Below are 14,416 nucleotides of genomic sequence, written 5' to 3'. Positions count from 1 at the left end.
TGCAACCTTTCGGTTACTGGTCCAACGCTCTAACCACTAGGCTACCTGCCGTTATAACAGCCTCCACTCTTCTGGGAAAGCTTTCCACTAGATGTTGGAACGTTGCTGCAGGGACTTGCTTCCATTCAGCCACAAGACCATTATTGAGGTCGGGCACTGATGTTGGGGATTAGGCCTGGCTCGCAGTCAGCGTTCCAATTCATCCCAAAGGTGTTTGATAGGGTTGAGGTCAGGGTTCTGTGCATGCCAGTCAAGATCTTCCACAACGATCTCGACAAACTATTTTCTATATGGACCTCGATCGTGCGCTGGGCATGTAACCTTTATTTAACCTTGCCGAATCCATTCATTTGAATGGGTGTCCACATACTTTTGCATGTACAGTGTATGTAAGGCCCCCCTCCCCATAGAGCACACACAGACACACACACACACACACACACACACACACACACACACACACACACACACACACACACATACATACACACTGCTCCAGTTATCCTCTCCACATGAGTTTTGCTGTCTGCTGTGGGATATGATCAATGTAAATGCTGCTAAGACAGTAGAAGACAGTAGTACACGTCTGTGTGCCTAAAGCAGAAACGGCTCGTCTGTATAGGTGCAGCAGGCGGTGTGTCGTGTGAACACACTCCATTTCTAGCTAGTTCACTCTATTGTCTAGCTGCTGTTTCTGCTCTCCGTAATCCTCTTTCTCTTTCTTACTGTTATCCAGACACCCTCTCGCTCTTTCATGCTCCGTCTCTGTCTCTCGATATCTTTTATTCTCTTTCGATATATTTTATTCTCTTTCTTTCTCTCCTCATACTGTCTAATTCTTTCTCTCTACCTCTCTCTCTCTCCCCTTTGCTTTGCATGATCTGCCTAGAAACATTGGAAGTAGAGTGAAGAGCATGTTTGTTTGAAATCAGGATTTGGAAGAAGAGATCAAAGATGGCGTAACAGGATTATTCTCCAGTCCCAAATCACATGGGGCCTCCAGGGACCCAAACACTGCTTGTGTGTGTGTGTGTGTGTGTGTGTTTTTTTGTGTGTCAGTTCCACTTATTGTCTTTGTTTTACCAGCCACTCATTCTTGACTTGTTACTAGCTTCTAACGATGGTAGCTGATGGTAATTTCAGCCATGCCCTTCCCACCAGCAGCCTTTGAGGTCAGGGTGGAGCCTTGGGGTCAATCCCACAATCCTCAGCGGTCAGGGAGGGACCACTCCTGGGTAATTAAGAGGTTTGGAGCAAAATGCCATCCTTCTATCTCTCCATATTTCCACCCTGAGTCAGTCTGCTGTGGGTTAGTCAGGGTGGTCTCCTCCTCCTACTTACCTTGTGTGGCTGGCTTAGTTCATGTACGCTTGATTTCAATGACTTTTAACATGAGTTAATCAATTTACAATAAGATTATTATTTAAGTGAAGACATCTGTTTTTGGTAATGTTGGTGAAGTCGGTTAGCAGAGAGAATCCACATCTGGCACAAAGGCTCTCTCTCTGACCTTAAAGGGTTACCCGGTGCCTCTTGCGCTCTCTCAGCCTAAAGGGTTACCAGGTGTCTTTCTGCCTAAAGGGTTACCAGGTGTATCTTTCTCTCTCAGCCCACAGGGTTACCAGGTGCCTCTTTGACTTCAGGCAGGACATGAAGGCTGATGATCGTCAGGAGTTAGTTTGCCGAAAGAGATTCACCAATAGAGGCCCAGGCTTATGGTGATGCCAAGCCATCTCCAGGATCCTGTTCTGTAGTAATGGTGTGTGCGTGCACCTCTGTGTCTGTTGGCCCATGTGCTACATTAGCATAAGCACCATGGCTAAGTGCTGCCTGCCTGCGCAGCGCTCCTGGCTCAGTCAGTCTGTGGAGAGAGTGAACAGAGCAGAACGATTCCTGGTTGACAACATGCACAGCTTCATGTCCTCCCTGTTCCCCTCTGCTCTCTCTCTCTGCACCAGCACCTGCCTCATCACCCCCCCCGTCGGCTCTCCGAAATCATTTACCACTGTGTCATTCACGTCAACACGCAACGCAAGCTTCACATCCCCTTTTGGTTCAGTGTGAATGAGTGTGAATACGGAGACTGAGACTACTTTCCATGCTTTAGGCCAGGACTGAGTGCTCAGAGTTGTGATGGGGGGGGGGGGGGGAATAAATAGTTACTTATCGCAATATTGTTTTTGGACTATGTTATATTGATATTTGACTTCATTAGCTAGCGCTAGTCGGCTGTACCTGCGCCAACCCCCCCGGTATTTTTCATCCTATAGCTTGTTCTCCATCTTTTTAAATAGTGGGCCAACATGTTTTCAGCACTTTCATTTCCTTGATTGGTCAAAACTCGTTTTCTCATGCTCTTGTCTCTCTGCAGCAGCCGTATAGTGAGCAGTATGTTTGGAACATATCACACTAAAATCACAGTATCGAATCGCAATACATATGAAATCGCGAGAATGGCAATACTTATCGTATCGCCACCTAAGTATTAGGATAATATCGTATTGTGAGGTCCCTGGCAATTCCCAGCCCTATCAGAGAGCCAGCTGGTCCGGAGTGTGCTCAAATTTACACTTTGTAGGGAAAGGGGGATACCTAGTCGGTTGCACAACTGAATGCATTCAACCAAAATGTGTCTTCCGCGTTGAACCTGGTCATTTTCCCACATTGTTTTTATTTTTCATGATTGATTTTTCCTTTTGAACCGTTGCTAGCAGGCCAGCCATCATCCCCTTAGAAAAACTCCACATAAAAAAATGTGTCAAACTAAATGCCAGACTAAAAGTATGTGTTTGTGTGATACAGTGTTATGAATGCTGGACTCGTCAAATGCCGTTAGTGGTGACGCATGGCATTTAAACAGTTGTCGTTAATTAAGAGGAAGGCAGATGTGAAAGTCTTCTTTGGGGCTAAAGTGGGAAGACGGAACCATGACATTTCCAGCAGCCGTCCAATTATAATGTAGAGTTGGCAACCAACCACTCTGTCTGTGTGACACTTGGCGTCTAGCTATTTCACCACTGCTTGGTCTATATTGCTTCAATGAAAGCAGACAAACTCAGAGGGACAATGTGCGATATTTACTGCTCCAGTGCTCAATGGAATATATACTGTGTGTACAAAACATTAGGAACACCTGCTCTTTCCATGACGGAGACTATCCAGGTGAAGGCTGGTCCCTTATTGATATCACCTGTGAATTCCACTCCAATCAGTGTATATTAAGGGGATGAGACCTGTTAAATAAGGATTTTTAAGCCTTGAGACAATTGAGACATGGATTGTGTATGTGTGGCATTCAGAGGGTGAATGGGCAATACAAAATATTTAAGTGCCTTTGAAAGGGGTATGGTAGTATGTGCCAGGCGCACCAGTTTGAGTGTGTCAAGAACTGCAATGCTGCTGGGTTTTTCACGCTGAACAGTTTCCCTTGTGTATCGAGAATGGTCCACCACCCAAAGGACATCCATCCAACTTTAAAAATTTAAATAAAAAATATATATATTTAACTAGGCATTGCAAATAAGATTTTGTGTTATGGAATTGTATTGGTCAAACCTCCGTAGCAAGCAATCAGTAGCAAGCCAGAGACCAATTACAGTTTACATACACTTAGGTTGGAGTGATTAAAACTCGTTTTTCAACCACTCCACAAATGTCTTGTTAAGAAACTATAGTTTTGGCAAGTCGGTTAGGACATCTACTTTGTGCATGACACAAGTCATTTTTCCAACAATTGTTTACAGACAGATTATTTCACTTATAATTCACTGTATCACAATTCCAGTGGGTTAGAAGTTTACATACACTAAGTTGACTGTGCCTTTAAACAGCTTGGAAAATTCCAGAAAATTATGTCATGGCTTTAGGAGCTTCTGATAGGCTAATTGACATCATTTGAGTCAATTGGAGGTGTACCTGTGGATTTATTTCAAGGCCTACCTTCAAACTCAGTGCCTCTTTGCTTGACATCATGGGATAATCAAAAGAAATCAGCCAAGACCTCCAAAATTGTAGACCTCCACAAGTCTGGTTCATCCTTGGGAGCAATTTCCAAACACCTGAAGGTACCACGTTCATCTGTACAAACAGTAGTACGCAAGTATAAACACCATGGGACCACGCAGCCGTCATACCGCTCAGGACGGAGACGCATTCTGTCTCCTAAGAGATTAACGTACTTTGGTGCGAAAAGTGCAAATCAATCCCAGAACAACAGCAAAGGACCTTGTGAAGATGCTGGAGGAAACAGGTACAGAAGTATCTATATCCACAGCAAAACGAGTCCTATATCGACATAACCTGAAAGGCCGCTCCGCACAGAAGAAGGCAGTGCGCTAAAACCGCCATAAAAAAGCCAGACTACGGTTTGCAACTGCACATGGGTGATGATCCAAGATGATCCAAGATGGCGTAGGAGTCGGACGAGTCTTTGTTTTGTCCTGTCCCGTGTAAATAGTCTTCGTATTTTTCGTATACATTTCGTATATATTTTAATTTCACTTTCCATCTAGGAACTGAATATACATTCCTACATTCCGCCTCACCCAATGTGGTACGGACCTGCTATTTTTTTATACTTTAGAACCGTAACCCCAATCAGAAGCTAGCCAGATAACTAGCTACTAGCTAGTAGTCAGTTAGCCACTGCTGCGGTCTTCACCCTCAACTCGGACACAGCCAGCTTCAATACCGGGCCAATACCTGCCAGTCTGCAAGCGCGATATCAACCCAGAGCATATAGGACTGCTTTTTCTCTACCACATCACCGGATTCCTGACGCAAGCTCTGGACAATTACACCGTATCATCACAGCTAGCTAGCTGCAACCGAGTGGCTACTACTGGCTAACACCTCTGTCCCGAAGCAAGCACCAGTTAGCCTTGAGCTAGCCTCGAGCTAGGCCCATCTGCCGGCTAGCTGAAGAGGTCTACCAGCGAATTCTTGGGCTACAATACCAGCTACAAACTAATTTAGCCATTTTTTTGCCGCTGCTAGTAGCTTTTACCTTCTGCACAGACACCAGCCCTGTTATTAGCCTGGATATTACTCACCAATTTACCAGCATCGGACTGTCTCTCGACAACAACGCCGGATTCCTGCCGTAATCCCTGAGCCACTGCTTCTGATCCTCACAGCTAGCTTGCGGCTAGCGCAGCTAGCGCCACTGCCACGAAGCTAGCACCAGTTAGCAAACACAATTCTACAATTCACAACCTCTCTTTCGCCATCGCCATCTGGCTTGGATTCTCTGTCGACACGACCACGTCTGAGCAGACCCCCTCCGTCTGAGCAGACCACCCCCCGGGCTACTAACTTTAAACGCCGCGTGCTAGCTTAGTGGAGGCCTCCCTGCTCCATCTACGGCTGCCCCCTGGACACTATGATCACTTGGCTACATAGCTGATGCATGCTTGACTGTCCATTAATTCACGGTACTCCATTCTGTTTATTTGTGTTTTATCTGTCGGCTCTGTGCTTTAACTCAGGATCTGTGTGTAGTTAATCCGACCCTCTCTGCCTAGTCGTCGCCATTTTTACCTGTTGTTGCTGTGTTAGACTAGCACCCTGTTATTGCTGCTGTTATCTTACCTGTTGTTTTAGCTAGCTCTCCCAATCAAGACCTGCAATCACTTTATGCCTTATTGTATGTCTCTCTCAAACATCAATATGCCTTGCATACTGTTGTTCAGGCTAGTTATCATTATCATTGTTTTGGTTTGCAATGGACCCTGTAGTTCCACTCTCCGTACCTCTGATACCTCCTTGGTCCCACCCCCCACACATGCGGTGACCTCACCCATTGAGACCAGCATGTCCAGAGATACAACCTCTCTTATCATCACCCAGTGCCTGGGCTTGCCTCCGCTGTACCCACGCCCCACCATACCCCTGTCTGCACATTATGCCCAGAATCTATTCTACCACGCCCATAAATCTGCTCCTTTTATTCTTTGTCCCCAACGCTCTAGGCGACCAGTTTTGATAGCCTTTAGCCGCACCCTCATCCTACTACTCCTCTGTTCCTCGGGTGATGTGGAGGTAAACCCAGGCCCTGCATGTCCCCAGTCACCCTCATTTGTTGACTTCTGTGATCGAAAAAGCCTTGGCCTCATGCATGTCAACATCAGAAGCCTCCTCCCTAAGTTTGCCTTACTCACCGCTTTAGCACACTCTGCCAACCCTGATGTCCTTGCCGTGTCCGAATCCTGGCTTAGGAAGGCCACCAAAAATTCTGAGATTTCCATACCCAACTATAACACTTTCCGTCAAGATAGAACTGCCAAAGGGGGAGGAGTTGCAATCTACTGCAGAGATAGCCTGCAAAGTTCTGTCATACTTTCCAGGTCTATGCCCAAACAGTTCGAACTTCTAATTTTAAAAATTAATCTCTCCAGAAATAAGTCTCTCACTGTTGCCGCCTGCTACCGACCCCCCTCAGCTCCCAGCTGTGCCCTGGACACCATCTGTGAATTGATCGCTCCCCATCTAGCTTCAGAGTTTGTTCTGTTAGGTGACCTAAACTGGGATATGCTTAACACCCCGGCAGTCCTACAATCCAAGCTTGATGCCCTCAATCTCACACAAATCATCAAGGAACCCACCAGGTACAACCCTAAATCCGTAAACATGGGCACCCTAATAGACATTATCCTGACCAACCTGCCCTCCAAATACACCTCTGCTGTCTTCAATCAAGATCTCAGCGATCACTGCCTCATTGCCTGTATCCGCCACGGGTCCGCGGTCAAACGACCACCCCTCATCACTGTCAAACGCTCCCTAAAACACTTCTGCGAGCAGGCCTTTCTAATCGACCTGGCCCGGGTACCCTGGAAGGATATTGACCTCATCCCGTCAGTTGAGGATGCCTGGTCATTCTTTAAATGTTACTTCCTCACCATATTAGACAAGCATGCTCCGTTCAAAAAATGCAGAACCAAGAACAGATATAGCCCTTGGTTCACTCCAGACCTGACTGCCCTCGACCAGCACAAAAACATCCTGTGGCGAACTGCAATAGCATCGAAGAGCCCCCGCGATATGCAACTGTTCAGGGAAGTCAGGAACCAATACACGCAGTCAGTCAGGAAAGCAAAGGCCAGCTTTTTCAAGCAGAAATTTGCATCCTGTAGCTCTAACTCCAAAAAGTTCTGGGATACTGTAAAGTCCATGGAGAACAAGAGCACCTCCTCCCAGCTGCCCACTGCACTGAGGCTAGGTAACACGGTCACCACCGATAAATCCGTGATAATCGAAGACTTCAACAAGCATTTCTCAATGGCTGGCCATGCCTTCCTCCTGGCGACTCCAACCTTGGCCAACAGCCCAGCCCCCCCCCCGCTGCTACTCGCCCAAGCCTCCCCAGCTTCTCCTTTACCCAAATCCAGATAGCAGATGTTCTGAAAGAGCTGGAAAACCTGGACCCATACAAATCAGCTGGGCTTGACAATCTGGACCCCCTATTTCTGAAACTGTCCGCCGCCATTGTCGCACCCCCTATCACCAGCCTGTTCAACCTCTCCTTCGTATCATCTGAGATCCCCAAGGATTGGAAAGCTGCCGCGGTCATCCCCCTCTTCAAAGGGGGAGACACCCTGGACCCAAACTGTTAAAGACCTATATCCATCCTGCCCTGCCTATCTAAGGTCTTCGAAAGCCAAGTCAACAAACAGATCACTGACCATCTCGAATCCCACCGTACCTTCTCCGCTGTGCAATCCGGTTTCCGAGCCGGTCATGGGTGCACCTCAGCCACGCTCAAGGTACTAAACGATATCATAACCGCCATCGATAAAAGATATTACTGTGCAGCCGTCTTCATCGACCTGGCCAAGGCTTTCGACTCTGTCAATCACCATATTCTTATCGGCAGACTCAGTAGCCTCGGTTTTTCTAATGACTGCCTTGCCTGGTTCACCAACTACTTTGCAGACAGAGTTCAGTGTGTCAAATCGGAGGGCATGTTGTCCGGTCCTCTGGCAGTCTCTATGGGGGTTCCACAGGGTTCAATTCTCGGGCCGACTCTTTTCTCTGTATACATCAATGATGTTGCTCTTGCTGCGGGCGATTCCCTGATCCACCTCTACGCAGACGACACCATTCTATATACTTCCGGCCCTTCCTTGGACACTGTGCTATCTAACCTCCAAACGAGCTTCAATGCCATACAACACTCCTTCCGTGGCCTCCAACTGCTCTTAAACGCTAGTAAAACCAAATGCATGCTTTTCAACCGTTCGCTGCCTGCACCCGCACGCCCGACTAGCATCACCACCCTGGACGGTTCCGACCTAGAATATGTGGACATCTATAAGTACCTAGGTGTCTGGCTAGACTGCAAACTCTCCTTCCAGACTCATATCAAACATCTCCAATCCAAAATCAAAGCAAGAATCGGCTTTCTATTCCGCAACAAAGCCTCCTTCACTCACGCCGCCAAACTTACCCTAGTAAAACTGACTATCCTACCGATCCTCGACTTCGGCGATGTCATCTACAAAATAGCTTCCAATACTCTACTCAGCAAACTGGATGCAGTTTATCACAGTGCCATTCATTTTGTTACTAAAGCACCTTATACCTTGCCTACCTCATTTGGACGCCTTTCCTTCCAGTTCTCTGCTGCCTGCGACTGGAACGAATTGCAAAAATCTCTGAAGTTGGAGACTTTTATCTCCCTCAACAACTTTAAAAATCTGCTATCCGAGCAGCTAACCGATCGCTGCAGCTGTACATAGTCCATCTGTAAACTACCCACCCAATTTACCTACCTCACCCCCATACTGCTTTTATTTATTTACTTTTCTGCTCTTTTGCACACCAGTATCTCTTCTTGCACATGATCATCTGATGATTTATCACTCCAGTGTTAATCTGCTAAATTGTAATTATTCGATTTATTGCCTACCTCATGCCTTTTGCACACATTGTATATAGATTCTCTTTTTTTTCTACCATGTTATTGACTTGTTTATTATTTACTCCATGTGTAACTCTGTGTTGTCTGTTCACACTGCTATGCTTTATCTTGGCCAGGTCGCAGTTGCAAATGAGAACTTGTTCTCAACTAGCCTACCTGGTTAAATAAAGGTGAAATAAAAAAATAAAAAAATAAAAAATGGGGACAAAGATCATACTTCTTGGAGGAATGTCCTCTGGTCCGATGAAACAAAAATATAACTTTTTGGCCATAATGACCATTGTTATGTTTGGAGGAAAAAGGGGGAGGCTTGCAAGCCGAGGAACACCATCCCAACCGTGAAGCACGGGAGTGGCAGCATCATGTTGTGGGGGTGCTTTGCTGCAGGAGGGACTGGTGCACTTCACAAAATAGATGGCATCATGAGGGGAAAGTGTGGATACATTGAAGCAACACCTCAAGACATTAGTCAGGAAGTTAAAGCTTGATCACAAATGGACAATGACCCCAAGCATACTTTCAAAGTTGTGGCAAAATGGCTTAAGGACAACAAAGTCAAAGTATTGGAGTGGCCATCACAAAGCCCTTGTGGGCAGAACTGAAAAAGCGTGTGCGAGCAAGGAGGCCTACAAACCTGACTCAGTAACACCAGCTCTGTCAGGAGGAATGGGCCAAAATTCACCCAACTTATTGTGGGAAGCTTGTAGAAGGCTACCCGAAACGTTTGACCCAAGTGAAACAATTTAAAGGCAATGCTACCAAATACTAATTGAGTGTGTGTAAACTTCTGACCCATTGGGAATGTGATTAAAGAAATACAAGTTGAAATAAATCACTCTCTACTTTTATTCTGACATTTCACATTCTTAAAATAAAGTGTTTATTGTACTAGGATTAAAGGTCAGGAATTATGAAAAACTGAGTTTAAATGTATTTGGCTAAGGTGTATGTAAACTTCCGACTTCAACTGCAGATACTGCTCTCTGCTAGAGGCTGATGGATGCGTCTATTAGACCTAGTATATGTCCTGATTTAACACGTGCGTTCTAGCATATCCCTTCCCCTAACAAGGGAGGTCATCATTATTATGCAGTGTTCTGTCTCTGTTAAAACCCTATTGCACTGAACTAGCAACCATGGGGTTGGGGGGGGGGGGTTAGGAAAACATCTGACTAGATAGAAAGCGTATAGAAAATATAATGGACTTATATTTTCAAACAACTGCCCTATTCCTGGCCCGCAAAGGATTCAGTAAAATCAAATCTGAGCGGCCCTCCGTTGAATCCTGAAATCCCCATGTGGTCCTCAAGCCAGAAGGTTTGCTCACCTCTAGTCTTCTACCTGCCCGTCAGAACCAGACTTGCCTATCCCTGCTCTAATCTAAACCACAGCTGAATGTGGTTTAATGCTGTGTTTTGTGTTTTACCAGGTGCAGGAGCCGCAGACGGACAGGCAGCTGATCGAGACGTCTCCGGTGCTTCAGAAGCTGACAGACTTTGAGGACACCATCGGTGTTATGTTCACACACTGTCGCCTGCTGGCCAGAGCTTTCACACTGAGGACCGTGGGCTTCAACCACCTCACACTGTGAGTATGGGAGGGGTGCGTGCGTGGCTCCCCGGTCTATCCTCCGTCCCAGTACCGTAGTGATGGATGGACTGTGCAACTCGTAGTTGTCCCACTGCCTAATCCTCCCAGGGGACACTAAAACCCCTCTCCAGCCATTGCCTGACTCCGCTAGTGAGGTCACAGCCCCACTCCCCCATGGGAAATGTAGTTTTTAAATGTTGATTATATTTACTAGCTGGCCCGCGGCTTTGGTTCTTATTCATTCTCTCTCGTGCGAATGGTCTTTCCCTCTCTCCCTCTGTTAATTTCTCTCTTTGTTCCTCTCTTTCGTTCCCTCTCGTTCTTTCCCTCGTTCTCTCTCTTTCTCTTAGCTTAGTTTATTGCTACAGGTTTTATTTCCTTTAATTGACACTTCATGTGTTATGGCTACACATTTTTTTTTTACGAATGTTTGAGATGTTAGACTTGATTTGACCCCAGAGTTCATTCCAGATGCCAACATCAATATAATTGTCTCAAAGGGCTTATATATCAAATCAAACTTCATGTCTAAAATAATGGGGAAATCATTGATTTTATAAAGTTTCTGACATTTAGGATTTCAATTGAGTGAAGAACCACTGTGTTTCTCTGCCTGCGTCTCACCTTTTATTTAAGGCTTTCATTGCTTGCAACTTACTGTAGAAAAATAGTGTGAAGAATGTGTTATTGAGTAAGTCTGTATGAATCATACTTGTCTCGAGGTTAACATTGTTACCTTTGGTGTTACACTGTAGCATTGTTTTAAAAGCAAAAGAAAAGCTGCACACTCCGATGCCATACTTTATTCATCCACGTTTCGACAGCAAGCTGTCTTTATTAGGTTTTCACCAACTGTACTGTAGCATTGTTCATTTATTGTGTTAAAAATGCTGTTAAAAATGACATGTAATTGCATGAGTCATGTAGGCTTTAGGAGTTGTGCTTCACTGTGTAGTGTACACAAGGTTCAAACGTTTGATACATTCACAATAGTGAACTGGACAGCTAAACCAAGTGACCAACTAGGACGTTTAAGCGTGTGCGCATGGCGTGTGTGTGTGTCGCCTGCGTCAGTGTGTGTTTTAATCCATCACTTTAATGTCAGAGCCTCTCACCACTCACGGTCAGTGAAGTCGATTAGAGGGCTGGAAGTTGAGCTGTCAAGGTTACCTTTGAATGTTGTCCTCAAGGTAGCGAAAGACGCCTGCAATGCTAATCCATTATTAATGCTCAATTTATTATTATAAACTGGGTGGTTTGAGCCCTGAATGCTGATTCGCTGACAGCATGCATGACAAAACATTTATTTGTATTGCTCTAATTACATTGGTAACCAGTTTCTAATAGCAATAAGGCACCGCGGGGGTTTGTGGTATATGGCTAATATACCACAGCTAAGGGCTGTATCCAGGCACGCCATGTTGCATTTTGCGTAAGAACAGCCGTTAGCCATGGTATATTGACCATATACCACACCCCCTTGTGCCTTATTGCTTAATTAGATTGCACATTAGTCAAGCCCAATGTAAGTACTCCGGTGTCCTTAACACTAGAACCTCCGGGCCTTTCAGCCTAAAAATACCGGCTAGAGAATGTTGAGACCGTTGCTGGAAGTCTCCTTTAGCAAACGCGTCAGATGCATGTCAACCCACAAGGTGTGCAAACATAAGCACCAACGCTTGATAAATAGTGCATAAACAATTGTAAAGGATGAATTGCATTAAGAAATATTTGTGGAAATATAGCCATGACAAAATACTGTATCCCACGTACTGTGTGCTGCAACATGTGCTGCAACATCTGCGTGACACTGTCGTGACGTCACTCTCATTAATGTGTGATGACTGTTGACCTACTATGTTTAATTGTTACTAGATGAAAGTAATCATGTAACAATTAACTCATTAGGAATTTAGGGCACCACGGGAGAAGTTGTTTAACGAGTTACCATCTCCCGAATTAAACTCAAGAATGTATATATATCGATAACAGTCACATATTAATCATTACTTCATATCAGTCGCATTCTGAACGTCGCAGACTTCTTGAATCTGCACAAACCCGAGTCTTACTGATCATTCCGTACCACACAAATTGAGTTGATTATTTATTTACTAACAAACTAAATGATAACACAGGATACACACACATGGTATAGGTTATTGTTTGGAAACTTAATACGCTGACAACAGGTCCCTAGCGGACTAACACAATATGACACTTGTTACAAAAGATGTACAGTTAAAGAGAGAGAGCGAGAAAGTGAGAGAGGAAGAGAAGCAGCACCTGGATACATTTGGGAACTACGCTCACAGTAATCCTAATACCTTGCCTTAGTACTGCCGCCCTTTTGGGTAAGAAGTAATGAAGGTCTTCGTTGTGTATCTCTGTTGGACCCAGGCCTTAGTGAAAAGGGTTCCGCTTTGTGAAAAAGGTTCGATTGGGCCTTCTCCTTCGTTCGGGCCTTCTACTTCGTTCTCAGGCGTAAGGCTCTGTTTGTCCACAAGAGGTCACAATGTCCTTCTTAGTTGTCTGTGTTTACTTTCACTCGTTCTGGAAGAGTGGTCATCTGAGGACGGCTAATCAGCCATGTTGATGATCCCCAGAGTGGCGATGAAAGCAGTGTTGGCAACGATTATTTGAAGTGAATAACCGAATGGTCCTACATAAATTCACTTTCTTAGATACAGTACTTAGAACAGCTACTCAATCATAACATTGGTTGTTAAAGTCTACTTTGTCGTCCTCGACTCGTGTCGATTTTCAGGGTCTTGACTAGGGTTGCACATTTTGGGGAATATTCAGAGGGGAAAAACTTTCTGTGGGAATTAATGGAAATGTATGCAAATTAATATTGAGTTTTGCATTGGATATATTTAAGATATTATATGATGACAGAAACATAAACCTTTTACCTTAGTAGACATAATTGCACATGATTAAATCCTTCTAATAGAAATTTTAAAAAACTATTTAGTAACAAGTTGATCTTTAATTAAATGAGTTGACTCTTCACATGGGATGATTTCACTGAACAACAAAAGGGAATATTGAGTGATCCCCAATGATCCATCGCATCTCCCAAAAACGTTTTCATCATACATCTGTAAAATGATAGGCTAGAAACTAAAGCTTTGGATGTCTTCCTCTCAGCCTTCCATGTCTTCTCCCTGGACCTCCTCAATGTCCACCTCTTGAACATCAGACTGTGAGGCCTCATCTTCACTGTCACTTTCCAACCTTGTTGAGGATGGCTCGTTGTCGTGCTCAAAAAGCCTCAAATTTGAGCCTCAAATCAGTGTAGTAGTGTGGGCTCAATTGCATCTCATTAGTGTGCAAGAGTGAGAATCAGCTGTACATGTGATGGAAGAATGCACTGCACATGTGATGGAAAAATGCACTGTTCATGCAGAGGGTTGCAATTCCATTGAATTGGGGATAGTTTAACCAAAATATGCCACAAGACTTAGAATTGCCTTGTCTATAATCCCACAAAAAAGGTTCACTGTTATAAGCTAACTGTTTTGATGAATTTAACCAAAATTCCCCAAATTACCGGGCTTAACATCCCATGTAAAAATTCCGGGAAAATTCTGGAAAATTTCCGACCCCTTGTAGACCTAGCCGCAGCTGGTGGTTTTTCTATTCCGGTATGTTAATTTTTAACTCAATCTTTTATACCCTCGAGTAAAAAGGGGTGTTTGAGCTCCCTCGGGCATGTCTAGTTACAAGGCAAAGTGTTTTAAATTTTTTAATTTCATCTTTATTTAACTAGGCAAGTCAGTTAAGAACAAATTCTTATTTACATTGACGGCTGCTATGATCTCGTTAGAGAACTAAAATCACAATCCTATCGTCACAAAAATACAAAAGGGAGAGATTCGCCTCTTGCCTAATTTACAACCG

General features: G+C 44.6%; 1 protein-coding gene across 4 annotated transcripts in view; it reads left to right on the top strand.

Moving 5' to 3' along the window:
- drosha (drosha ribonuclease III) overlaps positions 1-14,416 on the top strand; it is a 128,372-nt gene that overhangs the window by 76,585 nt on the left and 37,371 nt on the right. For all 4 annotated transcript variants that reach the window (XM_071415214.1, XM_071415211.1, XM_071415213.1 and 1 more), the window contains one exon: positions 10,350-10,507. In XM_071415214.1, the coding sequence (XP_071271315.1) occupies positions 10,350-10,507 (158 nt within the window). The remainder of the gene's footprint in view (positions 1-10,349; positions 10,508-14,416) is intronic.

Source organism: Salvelinus alpinus, chromosome 8 (assembly GCF_045679555.1).
Source record: "Salvelinus alpinus chromosome 8, SLU_Salpinus.1, whole genome shotgun sequence".
Lineage (NCBI taxonomy): Eukaryota > Metazoa > Chordata > Actinopteri > Salmoniformes > Salmonidae > Salvelinus > Salvelinus alpinus.
Note: the sequence above shows the minus strand (reverse complement) of the source record. Positions and strands in the feature narration are given on the sequence as shown.